Source organism: Puma concolor, chromosome B2 (genome assembly GCF_028749965.1).
Source record: "Puma concolor isolate L17-30 chromosome B2, mPumCon1.1.hap2, whole genome shotgun sequence".
NCBI lineage: Eukaryota > Metazoa > Chordata > Mammalia > Carnivora > Felidae > Puma > Puma concolor.
Genome location: NC_141671.1, coordinates 2,996,571 through 3,021,317, shown reverse-complemented (window position 1 = coordinate 3,021,317; position 24,747 = coordinate 2,996,571). Strand labels below are relative to the sequence as shown.

Sequence of the window (24,747 nt, the reverse complement as noted above, 5' to 3'; positions counted from 1 at the left end):
TTTCAAATACACTTGCTTTGATTGAACGAAATTAATACGTGACGTTTGCAGAACTCGCCAATTAGCTACAGGATTTCGTCCAGTGCCTCCTTTGTTTAAGAAGCTGTGGATAAAAAGGACACTTAGAGCCTCGTACTCATTCTTTCTGTTTTCAAGTCCTTTAACAGTGATTCCCAATCATGCCTGAGCCAGCGAAGTCCGCCCCGGCCCCGAAGAAGGGCTCCAAGAAGGCGGTGACCAAGGCGCAGAAGAAGGACGGCAAGAAGCGCAAGCGCAGCCGCAAGGAGAGCTACTCGGTGTACGTGTACAAGGTGCTGAAGCAGGTGCACCCCGACACGGGCATCTCGTCCAAGGCCATGGGCATCATGAACTCGTTCGTCAACGACATCTTCGAGCGCATCGCGGGCGAGGCGTCGCGCCTGGCGCATTACAACAAGCGCTCGACCATCACGTCCCGGGAGATCCAGACGGCCGTGCGCCTGCTGCTGCCCGGGGAGCTGGCCAAGCACGCCGTGTCCGAGGGCACCAAGGCCGTCACCAAGTACACCAGCGCAAAGTGAGCCCGCCGGCTGCAGAGCAATCGGTAAGGCTCGGTCCACACCCCAAAGGCTCTTTTCAGAGCCACTCAGTCCTCTAAAGGGAACTGGCACTTATTTACACTGGGTCTTTGTTTTCTGTAAAGAAACCGTATCTGAGTCCCGTGTTTTCGTCTCGCTAGAAATTACAGTGTACAGCAAGTTGAAATAACTCCAGAGACGTATTTCTATGGGTTTCGGTCAAGAAGGATCACATTCGTGATCAGACAAGCCTACTGAAAGAAAGCACCCTTTGTGTCAAACAAAACCTGGTCAGCTTTGAACACGTCAGCCTGGCAGGAGGTTCCATGACCACAAAGCTCTGTCCTTAGCTCCCAGGCGCACCTTACAGCGAAGCCCTGGGCACGCGCTGAGAAGCGCACACATCCTTTTATTCACTACTGTTTCTTTTGGGGATGGTGCCAGCTCTGCTCCCCCAGGTTTGGATTCGCCACTGGCAAGTTAGAAAGGCAGCAGAAGGAAATGGAAGATCCCCGTTCATCGGTGGCCACGTTGGTCTGGGCAGCCAACCAGGGCGCAGCGCGCGGAGTTTAAATTTTACCGCCGGCTGCCCGGTGGTAGTCTGTCCTCACTGGGGTGATTCTGGGCCTGTGGCTTGGCGTGAGGAACCGCTGCTGGACTCACTCCCTCGTTTCTCTGAGTGAAATTCCTCTTTAGGGGAGGGATTGGGTTCTGTTTCCTGCCTTTCCTGTCGGAGAATCCATCCCATGTTTTCTTTCTCTCTGTGCGCCTTGCATTTCCTGTTTCTATGGGAAGACGTTTGGAAAGAAAATGAGAAAAGTCAGAGAAGGCTGTTCCTTCACCCCCGATTCAGGGAGTACAAATCCTTCTCTCCGCTTTAAGCCTTAGGAATGGCATATTTAAAAATATCTTGGTCTTGGCGGGGGGGGGGGGGGGGGGGTGGAAACACTTCTACATTTGAGTTGGGTTTGCTGAACTTTTTGATAATGCCCTTTGTCCAATGTCAGTACTCCAGTGACTCAGTTCCACCCACAGGTGTCTGGGTGAGAATATTCTCCATTCTTAGTGGCAAAGTAGTAGATGCAGCCACATACTCATGGCCAAAAAGACTAAACAGATATATTGCGGTACATTCACTCGCTAGGAGTCCACATAGCAGGAAAAAGATTAAGATACACAGCAGTGCTTGGTTAAATTTCAGAAACCTAAATCTCAGGAGGTTCGTATATGATAGCACTCTATAGAACTCGAAAATACATTATTATTTAAGCTTCTATAGAAGCACGTGTAAGTGTAGGATTCAAAAAACTTTAAGAGCTCCATGTGCGAGTTTTTAAAAATCAGGAAGCGCACACCTCAGTGACTGAGGTAAATGACTTGTTATCAACATTCCAGATTTAGTGCTAGAAGCTCATCATGGGTGTTTGATAGTTGTTTTACACTTAAGATGTATGTTACACATACTCCCTTTATGTAGCAAATGCTATACTGAAAAATATAATAGGGAAAGAATCTTGCATAAAAATCAAGGTCCCATCATCTCATGTGTCCTAGAGGAAACCTTATAAATGAGAATTAAATACAGTACAGGGTTTCTGTAGATAGAATTAGTTTCTTTGAGGGTGTAGGAGAAAAAGACTGACAGGCTATTAAAAAGGCCCATGAATTCAGAAAACTCAAGATGTGGGCTACAATTCAGCCAGAACCCACCTCCAGCTCCTGTAAACTTTTCTGTCTACTCAGCTTCTCAAAATCTTTGGGACAGGTCTCTGGCCTATACATGTGTGTGTGTGTGCATGTGTGTGTGTTTTGTCTATGTTTTATGTATTCATGTGTATGTATGTGTGTATACCCCTTCCTCAATTCTGTTAGAAAAGAAATATTTTTAAGTCTATGTATCATTTCTCCTTCCATCGCCCTTCAAGACGGTTGATGACAGGGGCGCCTGGGTGGCTCGGTTGGTTAAGCGTCCGACTTTGGCTCAGGTCATGATCTTGTGGTTCATGGGGGTGAGCCCTAATGTTGGGCTTCAGATTCTGTGTCACCCTCTCTGGGCCTCCCCCACTCACGCTCTCTCTCTCTCAAAAATAAGTAAACATGAAAAAAAATGAAAAAAAAAGATAGTTGATGACAGTGAATTTACCATATATTTGGTTATTTTCATCACTACTTTCAGACCACATATGCCTTTGATCCTGTCCATTAATCCATTAGTGCAGGTAATTGGCGGTAAACTCTGGTATTTCTGTTTTACAGCATGAGGGACTCGGCAGATAAAATCCAGGGGAGGAAATGAGAGGATTTAGAGGGATTAAGTTATCTACCACATAGATCCTCGGCCTGGGGAACGTGTGTGTGTAGAGATGGGTGTGGATGGCATAGGTACAGTTACAGGTATGGGAATAGGTAGATATGACTTGCACCTGTCAGCAGGAAAGATGTTTTGAAGAACCCGGGAAGGAGGATTCTGAAATCTGCGCAGAATGGACAGGAGCACGCAGAAGGCATTTGTGGTCCCTCTGTACAGGGTTCACACATCGGGTCCATTGCACTTCAGCATTTAGAAACTTGAAATTCCTGAAAGGAGAGAAAAATAAAGAACCCAATGCTAGATTTTGTGGGTTATTTGCACTTTGGTGATCCAGGCATCTAACCCTTCGTTGTTCAAAGTATCTTGATTAATTTATGGCACTGCTGATCAGTCTTGGGGAAATTGACTTGAGCTCATCCCAATCTGAATGTCACTTCACTGTCTTACACCAGACTGGCTGGTATCTTCCATGATCCACATGATGTGCCCCAAGTAATACTTTTTTTCATCTTGTCTCTAAAGAACAACTTTTAGAGCACAAAGGGACAGATTGGAACATAAAAAACAGATGAGAGAATCTTATCCTAAAGGAGAGGCTTTTCCCCAAGTTACATTACCTGAAAATGGCCTTTGTCCAGCCTAGAGAAATTCATGTTTTCTTCATTGAAAACTTCCTTCCAGGTTGAACAAAACGTACTGACAAAAGCTTAACCCTTTTTTTTTTTTTCTCACTCCTTCCTAGATTTCATGCAGTTTACCAGCCCTCAGGACATTGTATCGGGCACATGACATTAATTTGACCACAACTTCCCTTAGGCACCTGTTAGGTTCCTGGATATGGAAGCATCTCCTCACCCACAACTGTCCAAACCCCTTTAACTGTGTATTGTTTCTGCAGATGGCTCGTTTATCTGCTTCCTAATACCTTTTATTTTAAGGCTTATTTATTTTTTTTACATTTATTTATTTATTTAGAGAGAGAAAGAAAGAGTGTGCAAGCGGGGAAAGGGCAGAGAGAGAGAGAGAGAGAGAGAATCCCAAGCAGGCTCCGCACTGTCATCTCAGAGCCCAACTCGAGGCTGGATCCCACGAACAGCGAGATCATGACCTGAGCGGAAACCAAGTCAGACGTTCAACCGACTGAGCCACCCAGGTGCCCCGGCTGCTTCCTAATTGCTTTCAACTTCTATTGAGCTTCTGTTTCAGAAGCTCGCCTTTCCTGATGTTGTCACCTATTCGGCCTCTTGGGAGGTTTCACGAGAAAAGCAGACATGCGGTATTAAAACACAAAACAAGTTAACAAAACGCACAAGGAAATTATTTTCCAGACTTGAATAGGGTTAAGAACTTTCTCTCAACTCCTACAGCTTAAACGAGTTGACTGAGGGCCTGACAAGTACTAGGAAGGGGGTCGGGTAGACTACGGGACGAGGACCCCACCCCTGCAGGTGTGCAAGAATCCCAGTGACAGAAAGAAGAACCAAATAAGTGCCTCAGCCAAAGGTCTGTGCTTACATCATTTTGAGGGAGAAATTATGAGAAGCTGTAAGGGAACACTGGAATCCCAAGGATATTAATTTGGGGAGAACCTCATATGTATAGATATTTATTTGTTTTTGAGGAAAAGAATGTGAGCAGGGGAGGGGCAGAAAGAGGGGACAGAAGCAGGCTCTGCTGAGAGCAGAGGGCCCCAAACATACGGGGCTTGAACTCACGAACCATGAGATCACGACCTGAGCCAAAGTCAGACACTTAATGGACTGAGCCACCCCTGGAGAGAACCTTTAAATTTCAAGGCACCAGGGCAGAGGCTCCAGGCCAGGGCTGCTGAGGCCAGGGGGAGGAGAGGAGGGAGCTGTGACCCGCGCTTATGCACACGCCGTGAGTTCTGGGCTCGTGTAGCTTAATAAACAGGTTACATTTCCTGGACTTCATTTATGAAAGGCAGCGGTTCTCATGTGTGTCATTCCCCGGGCTCCCCTTTTATATCTATTTTTAGTGGCCCCTTTTTCCAGCCTAAAGTTAAATTCTTAGGTAATAACACTTAAACGCATGCATAATTTCTAAAGGTCATGAAACAGTGTAACTATTATATAAAAATGAAATAAGAGACAGTTATTTTAACAATAAAGGAGATGACTTCAACATGAATGCTTGCGTCCTACACAAAAACACATAGAGAAGTAGTTGAGTATTTGCACCTGTACTGGTGAGCAGTGAAACCAGTAGGATGGATATGTATATATATTAAGACGTTTCTTACAAGGACCCGGCTCCTGTGACTGGGGAGGCTGACAAGGCCCGAGAGCTGCCGGGTGAGTCAGGAACTGGGAGACCCAGGGAGGCCATGCTGTTCCAGCCTGAAGACCCGCAGGTTTGACACCCAGGCAGAGCCCATGTTTCAGTCTGAGTCCAAAGGCAGGAAGAAGCCAATATCCCAGCTCAAAAGCAGCCAGACATGAGTAATTCTTAGTCAAGGGAGGGACAGACAGCCTTTTTGTTCCTTTTCCTGATTTCAACTGATTGAATGTGGCCCACCCACATCAGGGAGAACAATCTGTTTACAAATTAAGTCTACCAATTTATTTTTAATTTTTCTAATGGTTTATTATTCATTTTTGAGAGACAGAGTGCTAGCAGGGGAGGGGCAGAGAGAGAGAGAGAGAGAGAGAGAGAGAGGGAGACACACAATCTGAAGGAGGCTCCGGGCTCCGAGCTGTCAGCACAGAGCTGGATGCTGAGCTCAAACACATGAACCATGAGATCATGACCTGAGCCGAAGTCGGATGCTTAACCGACTGAGTCACCCAGGAGCCCCTTAAGTCTACCAATTTATTTATTTATTTATTTATTTTTTTCAACGTTTATTTATTTTTGGGACACAGAGAGACAGAGCATGAACGGGGGAGGGGCAGAGAGAGAGGGAGACACAGAATCGGAAACAGGCTCCAGGCTCTGAGCCATCAGCCCAGAGCCCGACGCGGGGCTCGAACTCACGGAGCGCGAGATCGTGACCTGGCTGAAGTCGGACGCTTAACCGACTGCGCCACCCAGGCGCCCCTAAGTCTACCAATTTAAATGTCGCTGTCATCCAAAACCCCCTTGACAGAAATACCCAGAATAATGTCTGACCCAGTATCTGGGTAGTGCACGGCCCTGTCAGGTTGACACAACAGTCCTCACAGAACCTGTGTATAGAATCATCCTGGAGCCACCAAGACCTTGTAGGGTTGACTCGGGTGTTCAAACACTGAAAAGAGACTTAACTCTCAGTGAGGCGACTTTTTTTTTTTCTTTTTGTAAACACCAATGATTCTTGGGGGACATGAGCATGTGAAAGGAACAAAACACAATCCGGATTTGTCGGAAACTTCAGTGTCCCCTAAACTACACACAAACACGTGGGCAAAGACCTCGTGCTTCCGGGTTCTGGGCTTGATCCACAACAGGTCCTGCACCTTCAGATTTACCCGGAGACACTTGGAAGTCTCGTGTCCCCTGACTCCGTTCTTCATAGGACACCCAGCAGCCCGTCCGCTCCTGTCAGGGGTGCACCTCCCCCCAGTCACTGGGACAGCCTAAATCCGGTCTGCCTCGTTCCTAGCGTGCTCCCGAAGGGCCACTACTGCTCTGCGGGAATGCAGACCCTGGTGACTTTGATCGCACAGGCTACAGCATGGCAATGTTAAAGGAGAGAGCTGCCGGGAGGCGTCCGAGATGCTGGGGTACCCCCAGAAACAGGCGGCAGTGCTGATAGATCCGTTCGCATCCGTTCGCAGAAGACCTGGAGAGGCGTCAGCCCTGGGTAAGCCAGAAGGTCCACGTGTCTAGCTGAATGGTTCCCAGAAGCTGACCCTGGACGTGGGAGTAAGCACAAGTGTGAGACGAGGTGGACAGCTTTGTCTGTGGGTGCGCCAGCCCGCCGGCTTTGAACGAAGGCAGCAGCACTGACACTGACATTCAGCTTCAGCCGGAAGAGAATAAACAAGCGGGACACTGAAACCCAGGTGGGGGGCCACCTGTGCGGGGCCCACTGTGATACTGGAGCTCCTCTATGTACCCTCGACCCTAAGAACATACAGGAACTCAGCTCTCCTCGAAATGTGGCGCAGAGGCATGGTGACCCCGGAGGGAATGGACTCCCCACAGCCGCCTCCTGGGTTGGCCTTTACAACAGTCACCTCCTTGTAGATGCCTCAGAAGCCTCCCTCCCCTGGCCACCTGATACGTATGCACCCGATAGGTCAGCAAGTCGTCTCTCTGTAGAATCTGTCAGAGACGCTGAGGGACCCCCCCACCCCCCTCTTGCTGGAAGCATAATAGACATCGAGTGAGAACACGCTCTGGGAAAGACGAGGCACGTGGGAGCTGCTGGTGCTGGGACAGCGATCCCCAAACCTCAGACTTGACTTTGTTTTCTCATCCTTCTCACAGACGTGTTGTACAAGCCTAGAAGGAAAGAAATGAAAATAAATGTGTGTGTCTTTGGGGGGCAAAGAGAACTGAAGAGAGAAAGGGGTCCCCCTTTGGAGAAAGGGGATCAATTATTATTGTGTCCTTGGAGAAGCAGGTGATAAAAAAAAAAAAACAAAAAAACAAAAACACCATCAGGGGCGTCTGGGTGGCTCAGTCAGTTAAGCATCTGACTCTTGACTTCAGCTCAGGGCATGGTCTCTCAGTGTGTGAGTTTGAGCCCCGTGTCAGTCTCTGCGCTGACAGTGTGGAGCCTGCTTGGGATTCGCTCCCTCTCTGCCTCTCCCCTGCTTGCATGGTCTCTCTCAAAATAAATAAACTTAAAAAAAAACAAAAGCAAAAACATGGTCACTGTCCTAAAGGACATAGATCATGATGTACAACAACAGAAGGAGCTTTATACGTGAGATATCTGATTCCCGAATCATGATCTGGTATGGTGTGTTCTAAGGGAGGTGGAACAGAATGGGCAAATTCTTCAAAGCAAACCCCAGCATTCAGGGCTCAAGCCACACGGTCCCAAGGATAACTAGTCTGGATTCATTTGTGTAGAAATAAGCATTATTGTGAAAAGCGTTATTAACGAGGAAAGTGACATTTTAGAGAGGTCTACTCCGGCAGAAGTGTGCAGAGGGAGAAGACTGGGGAGGAAGTCCCCCTCCGCCGTGACTGAGGGATGATCGGAAGCAGACCCCGAGTCCCTCACTCTGCCCCCTCCACCATCCTATTCCACGCCCCACCTCCTCTGTCCTGGCCACTGAACAGCTTCCACCTGCTGAATGCTCCCAGCCCCTGGCTCCTGCATCCCCCCAGCAGCCCAGAGATCCCTGGGACTTCGTCAGATCACCTTCAACACTTCTGAGCCCTTACCCTGGTCTCTGAGGGGTCAGGTGCTCCGGCCCAGGGCTGCCTCCGGCCTCCGATCCCCAGTGTCCAGCTGGCCTCCTCTGCCCCAGCCTCCCTGGCCCCTCCAGCCTTCGCACTACCTCTCCCTCTGCCCGGAATGCTCCCGCACGTTCCTTCTCGCCGCCTCCCTCCCAATGACCCCCCTCCGTGGCTAGGACCGGGCAGTCTCACTGGTATCAGGCAAGAAATTACCTCGAGGTCCCGGCGATCTCCCGCGGAGGGCACGGCACAGAAAGACTCAGACTGCATTTCAGCGCTCTCACCACAGTGCCTTATTTAAATCAGTTAGAAACCCAGCAAGCAGCAGAGGGGAAGAGAGAGGTTCAGTGTACGAGTGAGCCGAGCCAGCTACCTGATTCAAGTGTGTGTGACTCTCGTCTATCTGTTCTCTCCGAGCATCAGCCCGCGGGGCAGATGCAGGGCCGGCGCCTGGCCCCACGGAAGCTCGCCCAGGAGTCTGCTCAACAGCCACAGGCTTTATTTTTGTTCCCAGACTCCTGGTGTCCCCAGAGTGGGGCTGACTTCAGGCCTCATGATTACCGACTGACACGAGTCTGGTGTGCGTGAGTTCCAAGTATCTAGCATCTCATATATTTAGTGCAAGAATAGCTCTGGACTCTTTCACCCCTACGATCTCTGCTGAACAACGTATGCCCTGTTTCCTATTTACCCATTCTTATGACATCTTAAAGGTTTTTGCCTCTATGTTACTAATTAAAAGCATACTTGTCTTTTATAATAAAATTACTAATTTTTAAAAGTAAATGTGTGTTACAATCCATGTCATTTGTGGGCGTAATCCCTGGCATATAACGGTAAATATATGCCAGATGGATGAGTCATGCTTTCTTTCCTCTCCAGCTCGTGCTTTTCCTGAATCGTCTGTGCACACATGCGCGCACACACGCACAGGCACTGGAAAGGAATCCCACAGACCTGAGTTCTGGCGTGCTAGAGGGCTTGCCATTTGACCTGTCTCGTTTCCGATTGCTCAACTGTAAATTAGAGGAGGGTTTAACAAGACGATCTTTAAGTTTCCCTCCGGCATGTAGGGCGTCATCAATAATGTGTGTCTCTGCTCCAGGTTTCTTTGTGCTGTGGCTTCACCTTAGTCCATCAAATACATTTCAACAAAATCAAAAGCCTTCTGTCTTTTGACAAGATTGTTAGGAACATTACCGCTAAGATCCAGAAGCAGAGGAAAATTTTCCTATATAACATCCGTGAATTTTGCATAAAGGAATCCGTAAGAGGAGAAATTAAATTTTAGAGCCTTTTCAAGCAGTATAAAGTCAGTAGAATAACAGATTTACAGACAAGCCTGGGAAATTTTGCAGAGCTTTTTTAAAAAAAAAAAAAAAACAACAAACATCTGAGGGGCACCTGGGTGGCTCAGTTGGTTGAGCGTCCAACTCTTAGTTTAGGTTCAGGTCATGATTTCGTGGTTGGGAGATCGAGCCCCGTATCAGGCTCTGTGCTCCCTCTCTCTCTGCCCCTCCCTTGCTTGCACTCTGTCAAAAAAGAAATTACTTTTGATTATTTGAAAACTAGAGTAAACTTCTCATGAAAGTAGTAGCAATGAAGTAACGTTATAGATTACCATCACTATAAAAAATTAGGGGCACCCGGGTGGTACAGTTGCTTAAATGTCTGACTCTTGATTTCAGCTCATGATTTCACGGTTTGTTAGTTTGAGCCCCGAGCTGGACTCTGTGCTGATTGATAGCACAGAGCTTGCTTGGGACTCTCTCTCCCCCTCTCTCTCTGCCCCTCCCCCATTCGTGCTCTCTTTCTCTCTCTCAAAATAAATTGCTGGAAGCCAAGCTAACCCAGCCTGAGTGGCAGGGCCCGGGCTGTGCACGGATTGGTGACTGCAGGGCGGCCCTGCCGACAGTGAAGTTTCTTGTACTCCTGCTTTTAGGTAATTTGGCCTTATTAAAGTACCTGGGGTATTGTCTGTTGGGGAATTGCCCTCGGCAGGCCCCCTGGGAAAAGAACCATTAGGGAAGAAAATAAGGTTCCGCAAGAAATTGCGGGGCCTTACGTTTAGCCCTCGCCATTCCCTATGGAGACTCCTCTTCGTACCGGAAGGATAGCCTCATACGTTTGCCGGCAAAGAGGGCCTGTAAAGGAGAGACATATGGATTTGAAAGCCCCACTCCGGCAACTAAGGAGTGTATCTCTGGGCACAGGTGACTTCAACCCCTAGGCCCACCTGGCCCCCCCGGAGGCATTCCAGATGATGACTGAACCTAGTCGGTTCATTGGTTCCTAGGTGCATTGTCTCTCTGAGAATGTATGAGGCATGGGTTTCTAAGGCTTTTTCGGCCCCTTTCTGGCACCTCGGACCGAGGCAGACACATTGTTCTTCTGGCCTCATGTGGTTAGGAGGTCATGTCCCTGTAACTGTTCCACTTGAGGTGTTGAGAAATGGAGGGCCTTTCACGAGAACAGCAAAGCGAATGCTTTGTAGATTATAGATAAACGCAGATGCATAACGGAATAATGTAAGAAATTAATCTATACTCAAAGGGTATGCGGGAAAGTTAGGGGAAAATCACCATGTTATTTCTTAAAGGCCCTTTACACATAGGAACATTTTCAAAATTAGGTAATGTTAGATAGATGACGTATGCTACCAGGAAATCACTAGCAAACATAATGCCACGTTTACTACAAAAAATGGGCCAGTTCAACACACTGCTGTTGTCTGTGTCCATTTTTATTTTAGTTTTTTATTTTTATTTCTATTTTAGTTTTATTTTCACTTTTTCGCCGACGCCGTTCATCCTTCGGGAACCCCTGGACCTGCCGGAGCTGGACTCCGGGAAAAAAAAGAAATAAAAACTTAAAAAAATAAAAGGCAAAGATAACACCACCTCACAGCAATTAGGTCAAAATCTGGAACGCTGAGAACACCAAATGCTGACAAGGACGTGGAGCAAGGTGAACCGTCGGTCGCTGCTGGCGGGAGTGCAAAATGGAAAAGGGTCTTCCATCCCGGAAGAGAGTTTGGTCAAGTCTTACAAAACCATACATACGCTTTCCACATAATCCTGCAATCGCCTTCTTTGGTATTTACCCAAAGGAGTTGAAAACGTGTCACACAAAACCTGCACTCAGGCGCATGTAGCAGCTTTCTTCAGAACTGGCAAAACTTGGAAGCAACCGAGACGTCCTTTGGTAAGTGACTGGACGAGCAAACTGGTGCAGCCAGACAACGCTATCACTCGGCGCTAAAAGGAAATGAGCTGACGAGCCGGGAAAAGACGTGCAGGGACCTAAAATGCATATTAGGGAGTGAAAGAAGCCAATTACAGCGTTACGGAAAAGGTAAAATTATAAAGACAGTAAAATGATCACTGGTTTCCAGGGGCTGAGGGCAGGGAAAGGATGAGTAGATTTTGAGGGCACTGAAAACTCTGTGTGCCATAATGATGGGTACATACCATTATCCACTGAGAGTGAAACTGATGTAAACTGTGGACTTTGAGGGGCGCCTGGCTGACTCAGGCGGTTGAGGGTCCGACTTCGGCTCAGGTCACGATCTTGGGATTCGTGGGTTGCAGCCCCGCGTTGGGCTCTGTGCCGACAGCTCAGAGCCCGGAGCCCGCTTCGGATTCTGTGTCGCCCTCTCTCTCTGCCCCTCCCCCGCTCATGCTCCGTCTCTCTTTGTCTCTCAAACATAAATGTGAAAAGAAAAACCTTTTTTTTAAATAATAAAAAAGTAAAAACAAAAAGTCAAAGATAAAGTAACATAGAAGTTGTGGACGTACTTCTTGTATATTTATAAGCTTGTCACTCAAGGACAGAAAAAAAAAATACTATTCTGCCGACTGATCACTTGAGGCAAAATTTCCCATCTGTTCAAATTGCCTATGAAAATATAGAGACAATTTAATATGATTAATTTGGAATATGCCAAGAAATAAATGACTGACCAGCCATGAGAAGTCTCTCAAAGGCGATGGCCTTGAGATGGGTGAAAAGAGAAGCTAGTCTGAATCTTTGCCTGAGACCTCACATTCAAAGTTGAATAGCTTCAGACATCTTTTTGGAAACCATATTATAATACCTTTGCTAGATGACTTACAATTTCAGATTTCTGAATTTTTATACTAGTGGTGACTTTAAAAGAAAAATTTTAATGCACTGGAACAAAACATAAGAGACAAAATAATTCCCAGAGATTTCCTGAGATGCTTAGAATGAAGAAAAATATCCACCAGTAAGTGTTTTTTGAGTGTTTTAATTTTTTTAAATGATTTTTGGGGTGCCTGGGTGGCTCAGTTGGTCAAGTATCTGACTCTTGATTTGGGCTCAGATCATGCATGATCTCACAGTTTGTGAGATGGGGCCCTGTGTAGGGCTCTGTGCTCAGCGTGGAACCTGCTTGAGATTCTCTTTCTCTCTCTGCCCCTCCCCAACTCATGCGTGCATGCTCTCTCAGAATAAACATTAAAAAAAAAAATAAAACGACTTTATATCACATCTGCTTTAATTGTGAAAATAATACAGAACAAACAATTGAGAACATAGGCATGGACTTTTCATGCAAATATTCGGGTGTTGCACAAAAATGTTCAATAATGGTAACTTTTGAAAGTTCCTGCACTTATGTATGAGAAAAACAAATATGAAGTACACCCCAATTAATATTAGAAATATGTGCATATGATGTGAATATGGAGTTGTACCTAAAACATGTTCTAATCCAAACATACTAGTGTTTTTTACTAGTTGGTTCTTGTGAATGTATTTTGAGAACATGGAACTATAAAAAATTCTTGCACTCAAATTTGAGGGGTAGCATTGTATAAATGTAACACTGGATTTTTAAAATTAATTCTTGGGGCACCTGGGTGGCTCAGTTGGTTAAGAGTCCGACTTGGCTCAGGTCACCATCCCATTGTTCCTGAGTTCAAGACCTGCGTCGGGCTCTGTGCTGACAGCTCAGAGCCTGGAGCCTGCTTTGGATTCTGAGTCTCCCTCTCTCTCTGCGCCTCCCCTGCTCACACTCTGTCTCTCTCTTCATCTCAAAAATAAGTAAACATTAAACAAAATTAAAAAACAATTCTTGATATTAATGTGATTGTTCTGTAGCTTTTTAATTTAATTCCACCACCAACATGTTAAACTCACATCTTGAAAATAAAGTAATAGAACGTTAAAGTATCCTGCAAGTGTTAATACATTTGTATTTGGCCAAATACAATTATTTATATTTGTCTCCAAGCAACTGAAACTTAATACTGCGTGCAACTAAAATAATTATACCATGAGTGTGTGTACATGTATATGTATATATGTATTTGTTCATGTATGTCACATACATAAATGTATTATTTATACACACGCTAAAATAAATTCTATTTTAATTTCTCCAATGCTTTTACTCCAAGGGGATTCCAAAAAATTCAAAAGCATTGGCTATCTGGTTTTTGATTATTTCATGCTCCCAGCACAGAACAGCAGTGAGATGGAAAATACATATAGATGCAATCCTGACATCTTAGCTATATACTCTGTAAGCCCAAATACACTATACACATACATATACACGTACACACCCTAAAACAAAATTATACATAACACATTTTTATATTTTTTCATTTATATTGTATCTAATGGAATTAATGGAATAATCAGAAACTGGACAATTGCTGACCCCTTATTTTTTTAGTACTCTCTTGGGGTAAGAATGTTAGAAAAATTAAAACTTCGTATTCTTTTCAAAGAAGTGGCATGCAGCTGATAATGACTGGGAGAACCATTTGGGGCTACATGTGCAGAGAGAGCACACGGACAGCATCCTCATATTTATTCTGTGGACTATATTAATTCTTTCAGAAGTTCAAGGTGGAATATTAAAATTACTAATTTATTATGAGTATTCTTTACAGAACTTTGTCTATGTTTATTTATTTTTGAGAGCCAGAGAGACAGAGCACGGGCAGGGGAGGGGCAGAGAGAGAGGGAGACACGGAATCTGAAGCAGGCTCCAGGTTCTGAGCTGTCAGCACGGTGCTCGAACTCAGACCGTGAGATCATGACCTGAGTGAAAGTCCGATGCTCAACCATCTGAGCACCCAGGCGCCCCATGAGTATTTTAACACATACCTGGATAGGAGTCCATTGTGTCTTTTCTAAAATCTGTAATTATATTGTTTTTTGAAACTCTTTATTTAGATCGAGACCCCAAATCTGGTAAATTAACCTTGATAAGGTGATGTCTTATATTGGCAGAGAAGAATAAAGCAATTAGCTCAGGAAGAAAAGTGAGTTAGAGTTAAAAAAATTATTCTGGACCAAGATAAAGGACTGTCAGAGAAGAGTGTAATATGCACTTGGCCTTTGAAAACAGCATCTGCCACTGAAGTGTTCTTGAGGCTCTGGAGTCAGGCAGGTGCGCCAGTGGTCGCAGAGAACTAACCACCCAGCGTAAGCCCTAGAGTGGAGATTTTGGTCTCTCTTTATTCACCAGAAGCCCTGGAAGAGGTAGTGATTACAAGTTTTGAGTTAATGCGTCCAAGACATTAGTGACTGAAAGTAAGGCCGATCTTAGATGTCCGGACTAACAGTAACAGTAAAAAGAGAGGGGAGGCAAGAAAGTATGAAAGAATCATGTTTAAACCGTGCTAATTGGAGAATTAAAATTAAACAAACTGGCACCTGGCTCACTCAGTTGGTACAGCATGTGACTCAATCTCAGGGTCAGGAGTTCAAGCCCCGCATTGGGCGTGGAGCCTAGTTAAGAAAAAAATGAAAACGCTGTAGATCAAGGCTAAAAAAAGAGCTCCCTGCCTTTTTATTCACTGAAATTTCATTTCAGGAGAGCGGATTTCATTTTAATGACAGCCATCATTGGGCATGCAGACCGATTCACAAGGCCTTCTCAAATTATTCTGTGCATCAGCTCCTGCCAAGGGTATCCCCAATGCTACCGCCAACAGGATGGTTATGAAATAAACAAATGAAATGTCTTCTTGTCCTAAAGGCAGTGATTCTCAAAATATGATCTGGGGACACATGGGGGTCTCTGAGACCCTTCTGGTGGGTGTGTGAGACTAAATTTATTTGTTAATTAAATTAAAATAAATTTAATTTTAATCCAGTCTTTAATTTAATTAAAATAAAATTTAATTAAAATTAAAATTAATTTTAAGTAAAAAATAAATTTACTTAACTTTTCCACTCTAATTTTCATTTGACAATCATATTACAATAGATTGGCTGCAGAAACAAATACTGTACATGAATCTAGCTGTCTTCTATTAAGCCAGAAATTAAAGATATTTCCAAAATGTAAACACAATTCCACTCTTCTTCCTGAATTTTGTTATTCTGGAAAACTATAACTATTTCTCATAAAATATGTATGTTGCCGTAAAATGGGAGTTGCCTACGTGAAAATCACAACGAACAGACACGGGCTCCAGAAAAGAGGGCATTACAATGTGAGATAAAGGAGGCAGGCTCAGTATGCACCTTTCTGGAGGTGTACCTTGGAAGGTATACCCAGGAAAACATGCAAAAAGTGACCCCTAGAAAAATTCAAGTCTGAAAGTAGTGCCTGGATTAGCAATCCTCATCCTTAAGGGGGGAACGGAGGTGATTAATTTAGGTTCTCATTTTCCTCTCTGTCCCCATCTTTATCCCAACACCATTTAGGTTACTTGGTGAAAACGTAGGCCTACAATGAGAGGTAGCAGAAAGGTCCGTACTCAGCATTGACCGTAAGGAATGTTAAAGGGACTGTCACTTGGTAAGTTTCCTTTAAACCAATTTATGTGATTCAGAGCCTTCCAATGGGAAGGGGGAGGGGGGACAGGGGAGATACTGATAAACGGTGGTATTCCGTAAGGGGAGAGAAATAGATGTTCAGCCAGTTAAGATTTTCACTAGAAGCTGAAAGATATTCTTTCTTCTCGTCATAATTTAAAATTTTCTCACTAGTTAACCGAACGAGTGATTCTTGGTGTGAGAATTTAGATGTTAAGTGAAATACTCACAATGAAATCATTTTGGGGTGTCTGATGTTTGTGAGAATAATAAAAAAAACAACAACTTTAGATCTTATTGGAAACACAAGGCCAAAATGTAGCTTTTGCACAAATTAAGAAGCACGGACCAAAGCCTTCAGATTAAAAATTGCATTTGCCTACCTCTAAATCGGGATAAAATGGGCACTAGTGGTTTTGGAAAGCGTAGATGGCTGTGAAAGAAAGCCCGTGGGGGCGTCTGACCCCTACCTTGGAGGCACCTTGTACACGTACACGGGGCGGGGGCCGGGGGCGCGATCTCCCGGCGGCTGCGCTTGCGCCTCTTGCCGTCCTTCGGCGCCTCGGTCACCGCCTCCTTGGAGCCCTCCTTCGGGGCGGGAGCGGACTTGGCTGGCTCAGGCAGGGCCGGGAGTAGTTGCTGAAGGGCTTGAGAATAAGAGAGAAAATGAGAAGGGGGCTCTACGTGCCTCTGTTCACAGCTTGTTAGCCTTGACTGGTCTTGTTACGGAGCACAGGAAGCACCCCCGCCCCCCAAGCCGAAAGACTGGAGAAAAACTGAGGGTCTCTAGGTTCTCTTTATGCACAGCTTCTCACGCGAAGAAAATTAAACAAACCGGGTGTCTAATTGGTGGTAAATTCTAGAGGGCATCATGTGGTTGTATCCAATCAAAATAAGTGTATTTGAAAAGCCAGGATTCCATTGGCTAAAATAAGACTGGAATTTTAGCCAATGGGACAGCTTTATTTTGGCGCCGCGTGAGGACTATAAGTAGTGAAGCTGTGTCCCATCCTACACACCCACATTCTAGTCCCTGGTGAGTTGCTTCTTGTCGTTATGTCTGGACGCGGGAAGCAGGGCGGCAAAGCTCGCGCCAAGGCCAAGACGCGCTCGTCGCGGGCCGGGCTGCAGTTCCCGGTGGGCCGCGTGCACCGCCTGCTCCGCAAGGGCAACTACGCCGAGCGGGTGGGGGCCGGCGCGCCGGTGTACCTGGCGGCCGTGCTGGAGTACCTGACGGCCGAGATCCTGGAGCTGGCGGGCAACGCGGCCCGCGACAACAAGAAGACGCGCATCATCCCGCGCCACCTGCAGCTGGCCATCCGCAACGACGAGGAGCTCAACAAGCTGCTGGGCCGCGTGACCATCGCGCAGGGCGGCGTCCTGCCCAACATCCAGGCCGTGTTGCTGCCCAAGAAGACCGAGAGCCACCACAAGGCCAAGGGCAAATAAGGTCTCTCTAGCAACTTGCAAACAAACCAAAGGCTCTTTTCAGAGCCACTCACTATTTCCGGTAAAGAGCTGGGACAGTAGTTAAGGGGTCTACGCCACTGAACTTTTATTAAAGCCCAGCCCATCTGCGCTCAATACGTGTACCAATCAAGATCCTCCTGCCTGCAAGGATAACCAGGAAAAGAACCAATTAGGGATGTTGCGCGGGCTTTTTAAAAAGGCAAACTACTTTCCTTTTGTAACCCACTTAGACGCTGCAGATAATGGATAGCCCGTAGGGGCTGTATCTGCATTAAGTAATCCACACAAGGGGCTGAATGAAATTCAGTCCCCCACTCATTCTTTGCAAGTGAAATCGAGAGAGAAACTGAAAAGGGGAAAGGGTAACAGATGCAGGGTTTTAACTTAACCCGCAGTGTTGGCTGACGCAATTGTTCAAGAAGAAGGGCTCGACCTGAGCGTACAGCTGTTTTCAGAAATCTCTGGGTGGCTCTGAAAAGAGCCTTTGGGGTTTTGCTGCCTTCTCAAAGGCCAACTTCCTACTTCTTTTTCGGGGCCGCTTTCTTCGCCTTGGCAGCCTTGGGCTTCGCTGCCTTGGGCTTGGCGGCTTTGGGCTTGGCCGCCTTCGGCTTCACAGCCTTGGGCTTGGCTGGGCTCTTCGCCGCCTTCTTGGGCTTGGCGGCGGCCTTGGCCTTCTTGGGGCTCTTGGCCACCTTCTTGACCCCGGCAGCCGCGGGCTTCTTCGCCTTCTTCGGAGTTTTCTTCACCGCCTTCTTGGCTCCCGCAGCCTTCTTTGGCTTCTTGGGGGTGGCCCCGGAGGGCTTCTTGGCCTTCGCCGCGCCCGCCTTCTTGGCTTTAGGCTTGGCCTCCCCGGAGGCCGCCTTCTTGTTGAGCTTGAACGAGCCCGAGGCGCCGGTGCCCTTGGTCTGCACCAGGGTGCCCTTGCTCACCAGGCTCTTGAGGCCCAGCTTGATGCGGCTGTTGTTCTTCTCCACGTCGTAGCCGGCGGCCGCCAGCGCCTTCTTGAGCGCGGCCAGGGAGAGACCGTTGCGCTCCTTGGAGGCGGCGACCGCCTTGGTGATCAGCTCTGACACCGGGGGGCCGGTGGCCTTGCGTTTCGCCGCGCCACCGCCCGCAGCTTTCTTGGTCGCCTTCTTCTTGGCAGGTGACTTCTCCACCGGCGCCGGGGCAGCCGTCTCGGCAGGCGCGGTTTCCGACATGGCCAGAGGCAGGAACTGCGAGAGGAAGAGAGACTCAAAATCCAAAGAGCAAGTCGTGCAATGCCGCCCGACTCCGGCCAGGCGCTTATATAAGCCGGTGGCGCTCTGTGATTGGTGGAGCGTCCAATCCACTGCCCTCAGGCAGCCGCCCTTCGCGGTTGGACTCCAGAACTGTGTTTGTTAGCCCCCCAAATTTGATTAAATGCTGAAAATAATTGTACAGAATTTGACGCTTTGAAGCTGTAAAGGAGGAAAGCAGCCTCCAGGTTCACATGCTGGCTTGTGTTTTCATGAGTCCTGCGCAACAGATGAAAGATATTTTTAAAAATCTTTTCAGCTTTTCACGTATATCCACTGGGTTTAAGGCATTGTGCTAGTTTGTTGCAAGTTGCAATAAGTTTCTAGGAACTATCAAGTGGAGATTTTTTCAAAAGCTTTGTCCCTAGGTTCGGCCTTTGATTTTTTGCTAGAGGAAGACCCAGGTTTCCTTGGTTTGGACATAAACTTTGTTTCCAACTGTAGCAAGTAACACAGGGGCAGCGCAGACAGTTGCCTGCAGCCCCAAATTCACCACATACACCCCACACACCCCACTTTCAAAACCAGTTCTGCTTCCTAGGATTTTGCAGGTGACAATATCTCTAGAGAATGCCTTTTGCAGCTTGGAGATGTTCAGTAGCCAGAATGACGTCTACCTTGCAGCGGGAGGAAGAGGAATGACTTTGGCTTCAGGATCCAATGACCTGGATTCAAATTCAAACTTAAATTGAGTGTGTTTTGTTTTTGTTTTTGTTTTTATCGAGATCCTTTCTCTCTTTAGTATTAGGAAAATCCATGATAATAAGTACAAAAATTGCCTTGCCCGGATAATGTGCTTTAGGAAAAACTCAAACCTGCTGAAAATATTCAAGGGGTTCCAGTAGTCCTCAAAAGTACAGACTGTGTAGATGACATGGGACTTTGTCCGGTTTCCAAGGTGCTCTCCCCAGTGCTCTCATTCAAACCCCATTTCTCCATCAACATTTAATAAAGTACACTGTCAGGAATACCCTCTTCTGTAAGCAGCCAGGAGACATCAATGTGGGCATTTTTGTGTGTTTGAGCAAAGGCAGACCTGTATTTCAGAGAAATTGTTGACTATCAACTATGAGAAGGGTGGGAATTGAGGGACTGCAAGTTATAGAGGTTCAGAAGAATTCAGGAATACATTAGCATCCAAGAGAACTGAGGCAGTAACCTTGAGGTTGGAACGGAGGGAGGATATGTTTGCTTATTTGTTTGGGAGGAGGGTGAGGTGGGGAATGGATAGGATTTTGTGACTGGCCTGGATGAGAAGGGAGGTCTAATGATTAGAATCTCTACTGCAATCAACACTCACCTAGTTCTTCCCTGTGACAAACTTTAGGGAAGTTTAAAGTTGCCAACGTATTTCTCCCCAAAGAGCTCCTGGAGTTGAACCTGTAGCCAATTTAAGGCCAAATCGGGACAGTGTCGTTTTCTGTTGCTCTCAAGTTAAGAGTGCTTTTTAGATTTTTTAATTGTGTTAAGAAAAAAAAAAAAAAAAAAAAAAGCCGGAGACAATATTTGGCCTGAAAAGGCCAGAATATTTGCTATCTGGCCATTTTGCTATGTTTTGGACTCATCCACACAGACACAGATTATGGGATATTACTACAAGCCTGCCTTTTTTCAGAACAATGCACGTCAAGAACTAAAGAAGGGATATTAACAAAAATGTTTTAAGCAAGCATTTCCCACCACTTCAACCACAAAACTTTCAGAAGATCTAGGGTGGGGGAAACCCAAACCTCTATGCTTAAGAGAGGCATAATTAACAAGGGCTAACATTCACTGAGCATTCACTAAGTGCCAGGAAGTAATCTAAGATTGCTCTACAGTCTTATTTGCCACAGTTTACAGCTATAGAGACCCAGGGCAAGGATGAATACCTGCCAGAAGTTATATGGCTAGTCATTGGCAGTTTTAAGGTTTGAACCTGGACCACAAGCTCTGTAAGCAATATATGTCCTCAGCTCTATTATGATGGGAAAGATCCTAGAAAGGGTGAGGAGAAATCAATCTTTGAAGCTTGTAAGAGATAACACCAAGTAGTCTCTAAAACTAAGAGCCACTAAAGAATTTCTAGACTCCTCTATTAGAGGACTCTGGCCCGCAGGTCAGAATGGCCTTTTTTTCTTTTCTTTTTTCCAGAACGGTCTTTCTTGTCAATTCCCCGACATTCCAAAAAGTTTTAGGAGCCTGTAGCTGGGATGTCAGCCTCTCTGGAGGGGCAAACCCCAAATACGGGAAAGAATATAAGGCCCAGATGGCTGACCAGTCTGAGAACACTCGAGAAAAACTGCAACCTCATGGGAATTAGGATTTGTAATCAAAACAAGCAAATAAACAATTATAGTCCTATGTGAAAAGCACAAGGTTTTTAAAAAAAAAAAAAGTAATTGGACAAACTTAATAGACACAACAAATTTATTAGGAAACCCATTATTTTTGTGGAAACTAGTAACAGCTTTAAAATCTTAGTTCCGTCTGATTCCTTTTGAAAAAAAACAACCCAAAAATCCTCACAACCCAGCTTCACACTGAGAAGCACAATTTTAAAACAAGGAAATACCTTATGCTTTTTAGAGCTCCTAAGAACTCATACATTGATAAAACCGAAGAGACTATTCTTGTCAAACATCACGTTGAAACCTTTTTAAGCACGGAGGGTACTACATGTTCTGTGTCTCCGAGTAAGAGAAGCAAATTGAGGCCCATTCCTGATGTAAAAGCACTGGGGGTCACTTGGCAAAAGTAAATAAGCGGTTCTTGCCAACTGCACAATGCACAGAAACCTGAACTCAACTTTAAAACTTTCTTTCCTTCAATCACTTCACGTGGCCCAGAACAGCTCATTTCTAGGATGGCTGGTTCGTTTCAACATATTCAAACAGCTCCTTTGTGCTAAATACCAGGAGGGGGTCAGCCAGTGCGAAACCTCCCGATGCACAGCACAGCCACCTCCTGCAGTCTTCGGGTACACACGCCTGGTGTGGCCCAGGAGCTATTGGAAACCGCCCCGTGTTGTTCCCGAGCCTACCGTATATTCCCTACAAGTTTAACAGCTCTTTTCTGGTGACAATGGAGGGGCTCTGAAAAGAGCCTTTGGGGTAGGGTGTACGGAGAACGCTACAAAGCTTTATGCCCGCTCCCCACGGATGCGGCGCGCCAGCTGGATGTCCTTGGGCATGATGGTGACGCGCTTGGCGTGGATGGCGCACAGGTTGGTGTCCTCGAAGAGCCCCACCAGGTAGGCCTCGCACGCCTCCTGCAGCGCCATCACGGCCGAGCTCTGGAAGCGCAGGTCGGTCTTGAAGTCCTGCGCGATCTCGCGCACCAGCCGCTGGAACGGCAGCTTGCGGATCAGCAGCTCGGTGGACTTCTGGTAGCGGCGGATCTCGCGCAGGGCCACGGTGCCGGGCCGGTAGCGGTGCGGCTTCTTGACGCCGCCGGTGGCCGGCGCGCTCTTGCGGGCCGCCTTGGTGGCCAGCTGCTTGCGCGGGGCCTTGCCGCCCGTCGACTTGCGCGCCGTCTGCTTCGTGCGAGCCATGACAACTACGTCTAGCTACTCAGCACTGCGGGATCAAGAACACGGGTCCCAGTACTTATAGCGACCCTCGAATCCTGATTGGACAGTAGGCGCCCGCCCCGCCCAGCCTCGCCCCGCCTCCAGAATTCACTTGGTTCAATCCATTGAGGACCGGAAGCGTCTTCCCGCCTCGCCCGCCGATCTCTGTGATGATGCACAAAGAAAATGTCGGCCTTTTCAAAAAACTTCTAGGTTGCATGAGCATCCCTTACCATGTTGTATTGAGAATCCCAAAGTGCATTTCACGAATTTAAAAAGCGTCATGATTGCATTCCTGGTAAAAATGCATCTACTTTAAATGAAGTCAATTGGCGGGACTGACGTGGTTTGCACGTCCTGGCAATGCGTTCTAAGCCAGAACTCCCAGACGAAGAGAATCGCTGTTTACCACGATCGTCCAGTTGCCCCTCGGACGACGTATGGTAAGTTAGTTCGGCTTTCAGTACAAACCTGCTTTTGACAGTAAAGACTCAGCATGACCGGACGTTTAGCCACTTTGTGATGGACACACCGGGGACCGAGTGCAGAGACGCGCGGATGTTTCAGGCACACTTTAGTTTCAGGTCTGATGGGTCCTAACCCAAGCTAAGGGCATTCATGGTACGGCGCTCAGTTAAGTCAATAAAGGGGTCTACAGCTCCTTAACAGATTTCGTGGGTGGCCCTTAGAAGGGCCTTTTGAACAATAGGTGCGACGATTTAAGATCATCTTAGCCCCCGAAGCCGTAGAGAGTGCGGCCCTGGCGCTTGAGCGCGTACACCACGTCCATGGCCGTGACCGTCTTGCGCTTGGCGTGCTCCGTGTAGGTGACGGCGTCCCGGATCACGTTCTCCAGGAACACCTTGAGCACCCCGCGGGTCTCCTCGTAGATGAGGCCGGAGATGCGCTTGACGCCGCCGCGCCGGGCCAGCCGCCGGATAGCGGGCTTGGTGATGCCCTGGATGTTGTCGCGCAGCACCTTGCGGTGGCGCTTGGCGCCTCCCTTGCCTAGGCCCTTCCCACCCTTACCACGTCCAGACATGTTTCCGGAACAAACAGTATTACTCGCCGAGGTAGGAGTTTATATACTCCTCTGTCGGACCTGTTTGGGAACACCGCCGACCCACAGTATCCGCCCGCTGAGCCCTCCGACCGAGCCCAGCCGGAGTTTTCAGCATCAATGCGAGGGGCGGTGCTTACAGTCCTTGATTAAAAAAAGGAGCCTAATGGAAAGTTCCTGCGGTTCTCTGCGCTTGCCCGGGCCTCGGTGGCCGGGTGAAGTCTTGCTGTTGTTTCTGTCGCTCAGCACTGGTCGAGGTGGCGACTCGTGGCGGGGCAGCTGAGCTCGCGTGGAACTCTACTGAGCTGCGATTGCAGGCATTTGGGGGCGTTTGTGAAACTGCGTCGGGCGCCGGGTCCTCTCTCCGTGACCCGTCGGGCGGCCCGCGTCGGCGCCTCCTGGCTACAGGTCAAGGTGCGGTTTTTACCTCCCCGTTTCCTTTCTTTACGTATTGCTTATTGTCTTCTTTCCCTTCCCCTTCGCTGCCACATATTTTGGGGGAAGTGACTTACTCTCTTCATCTGGGTTGGAAACACTAGGTTTCTTAAGTTGTTGAGGAAGGTGACCTTTTACTCATGCCTTGCAGAGCGCAGGAGCAGGCGGCAAAGCTTTTCCAAGCTCCCCCTCGCCCACCAAGTCCTTTGATGAACTGGGAAACCGACTGCACCCAGAAACCGTCTGCCTTTCGTTTACAAACAAAAGGCAGAATGAAGAGACTAGGGAAGACTTTATTCCAGGGAAAAAACCTTGGAAAGGCGACGCTGTGGTGGTTTCCCTGATCGGGCTGTTTGGAACGGCCTCTCTCGGGCGCTGGCTTGTCTCCCAGATAATGAATCGTTTCTCCCTGGAAACCTGCTCGTCCACACCCACGCTTCTCTTTCCCCCAGCCTCTGTTAGGTTTACACTTCCTATTTCAAAAGTGTGTGATTATTTACTCCTTGAACAAATACCTAATTTTATTCCAGGAATCAGCCACTGGGTGTATCCTAAACTGTACTTCCCGTAAGTTAAAAACACTACTTGCCTGTGTTGTATTCGTGAACATTTCTTACTGAGCGTCGAGTCCCGCCTCTTTTTCCATCCCTGTTTAAAAATGGAATCTGCGTGCTTAACCTTGAGGAAGTAAAAGGTAGTATCTGCTGATGAATAAGGGCACTCTTTCCCCTGCACCTATAGAGAAACGGGCAGCATTCTGCTTCAATATATACCAGCTGTTCTTGGAAATATTATTTGGAGACCAGTCTTTTCAAGATAAGTCTTGCAGCACAGAAAAGTTATGAGTGTTCCTTTGGTGAAGGTAACATACCTTGAAAGGCGTGTAATTTGATTTGATTGCATTGCCAGTGCTCTGTCCTGAAACA

At 47.1% G+C, this 24,747-nt stretch overlaps 4 protein-coding genes and 1 long non-coding RNA gene across 5 annotated transcripts; 1 reads left to right on the top strand and 4 right to left on the bottom strand.

Moving 5' to 3' along the window:
* Positions 1 to 85: 85 nt before the first annotated feature.
* On the top strand, positions 86 to 14,517 carry LOC112853484 (histone H2B type 1-K). Its single transcript, XM_025917029.2, has 2 exons — positions 86 to 583; positions 11,004 to 14,517. Exon 1 carries the CDS (start codon positions 180 to 182, stop codon positions 558 to 560), a length of 381 nt encoding a protein of 126 aa, XP_025772814.1. The 5' UTR covers positions 86 to 179; the 3' UTR covers positions 561 to 583; positions 11,004 to 14,517.
* Positions 14,518 to 14,696: 179 nt separating this feature from the next.
* Positions 14,697 to 16,872, bottom strand: LOC147580604 (uncharacterized). Its single transcript, XR_015250934.1, has 2 exons — positions 16,500 to 16,872; positions 14,697 to 14,994 (listed from the first exon to the last, which is right to left on the bottom strand). It is a non-coding gene; the product is annotated as an uncharacterized LOC147580604 (long non-coding RNA).
* A 249-nt stretch (positions 16,873 to 17,121) lies between these two features.
* H1-5 (H1.5 linker histone, cluster member) lies at positions 17,122 to 18,757 on the bottom strand. Its single transcript, XM_025916993.2, has 2 exons — positions 18,022 to 18,757; positions 17,122 to 17,433 (listed from the first exon to the last, which is right to left on the bottom strand). Exons 1-2 carry the CDS (start codon positions 18,696 to 18,698, stop codon positions 17,202 to 17,204), a joined length of 909 nt encoding a protein of 302 aa, XP_025772778.2. The 5' UTR covers positions 18,699 to 18,757; the 3' UTR covers positions 17,122 to 17,201.
* Positions 18,758 to 21,839: 3,082 nt separating this feature from the next.
* On the bottom strand, positions 21,840 to 22,354 carry LOC147580603 (histone H3.1). Its single transcript, XM_086706015.1, has one exon. The coding sequence runs from the start codon at positions 22,306 to 22,308 to the stop codon at positions 21,898 to 21,900; it is 411 nt and encodes a 136-aa protein (XP_086562141.1). The 5' UTR covers positions 22,309 to 22,354; the 3' UTR covers positions 21,840 to 21,897.
* A 650-nt stretch (positions 22,355 to 23,004) lies between these two features.
* On the bottom strand, positions 23,005 to 23,394 carry LOC147580602 (histone H4). Its single transcript, XM_086706018.1, has one exon. It carries the CDS (start codon positions 23,366 to 23,368, stop codon positions 23,057 to 23,059), a length of 312 nt encoding a protein of 103 aa, XP_086562144.1. The 5' UTR covers positions 23,369 to 23,394; the 3' UTR covers positions 23,005 to 23,056.
* Positions 23,395 to 24,747: the final 1,353 nt, after the last annotated feature.

Bases quoted from the DNA above. Each gene is read 5' to 3' on its own strand.
- LOC112853484 (XM_025917029.2), top strand. From the start codon at position 180: ATGCCTGAGCCAGCGAAGTCCGCCCCGGCCCCGAAGAAGGGCTCCAAG.
- H1-5 (XM_025916993.2), bottom strand. From the start codon at position 18,698: ATGTCGGAAACCGCGCCTGCCGAGACGGCTGCCCCGGCGCCGGTGGAG. The intron at 17,434-18,021 runs GTAGGAAGTTGG...CTTCTTGGGCAG, and splicing joins AAAGCGGCCCCGAAAAAGAA to CAACACGGCCTGGATGTTGG.
- LOC147580602 (XM_086706018.1), bottom strand. From the start codon at position 23,368: ATGTCTGGACGTGGTAAGGGTGGGAAGGGCCTAGGCAAGGGAGGCGCC.
- LOC147580603 (XM_086706015.1), bottom strand. From the start codon at position 22,308: ATGGCTCGCACGAAGCAGACGGCGCGCAAGTCGACGGGCGGCAAGGCC.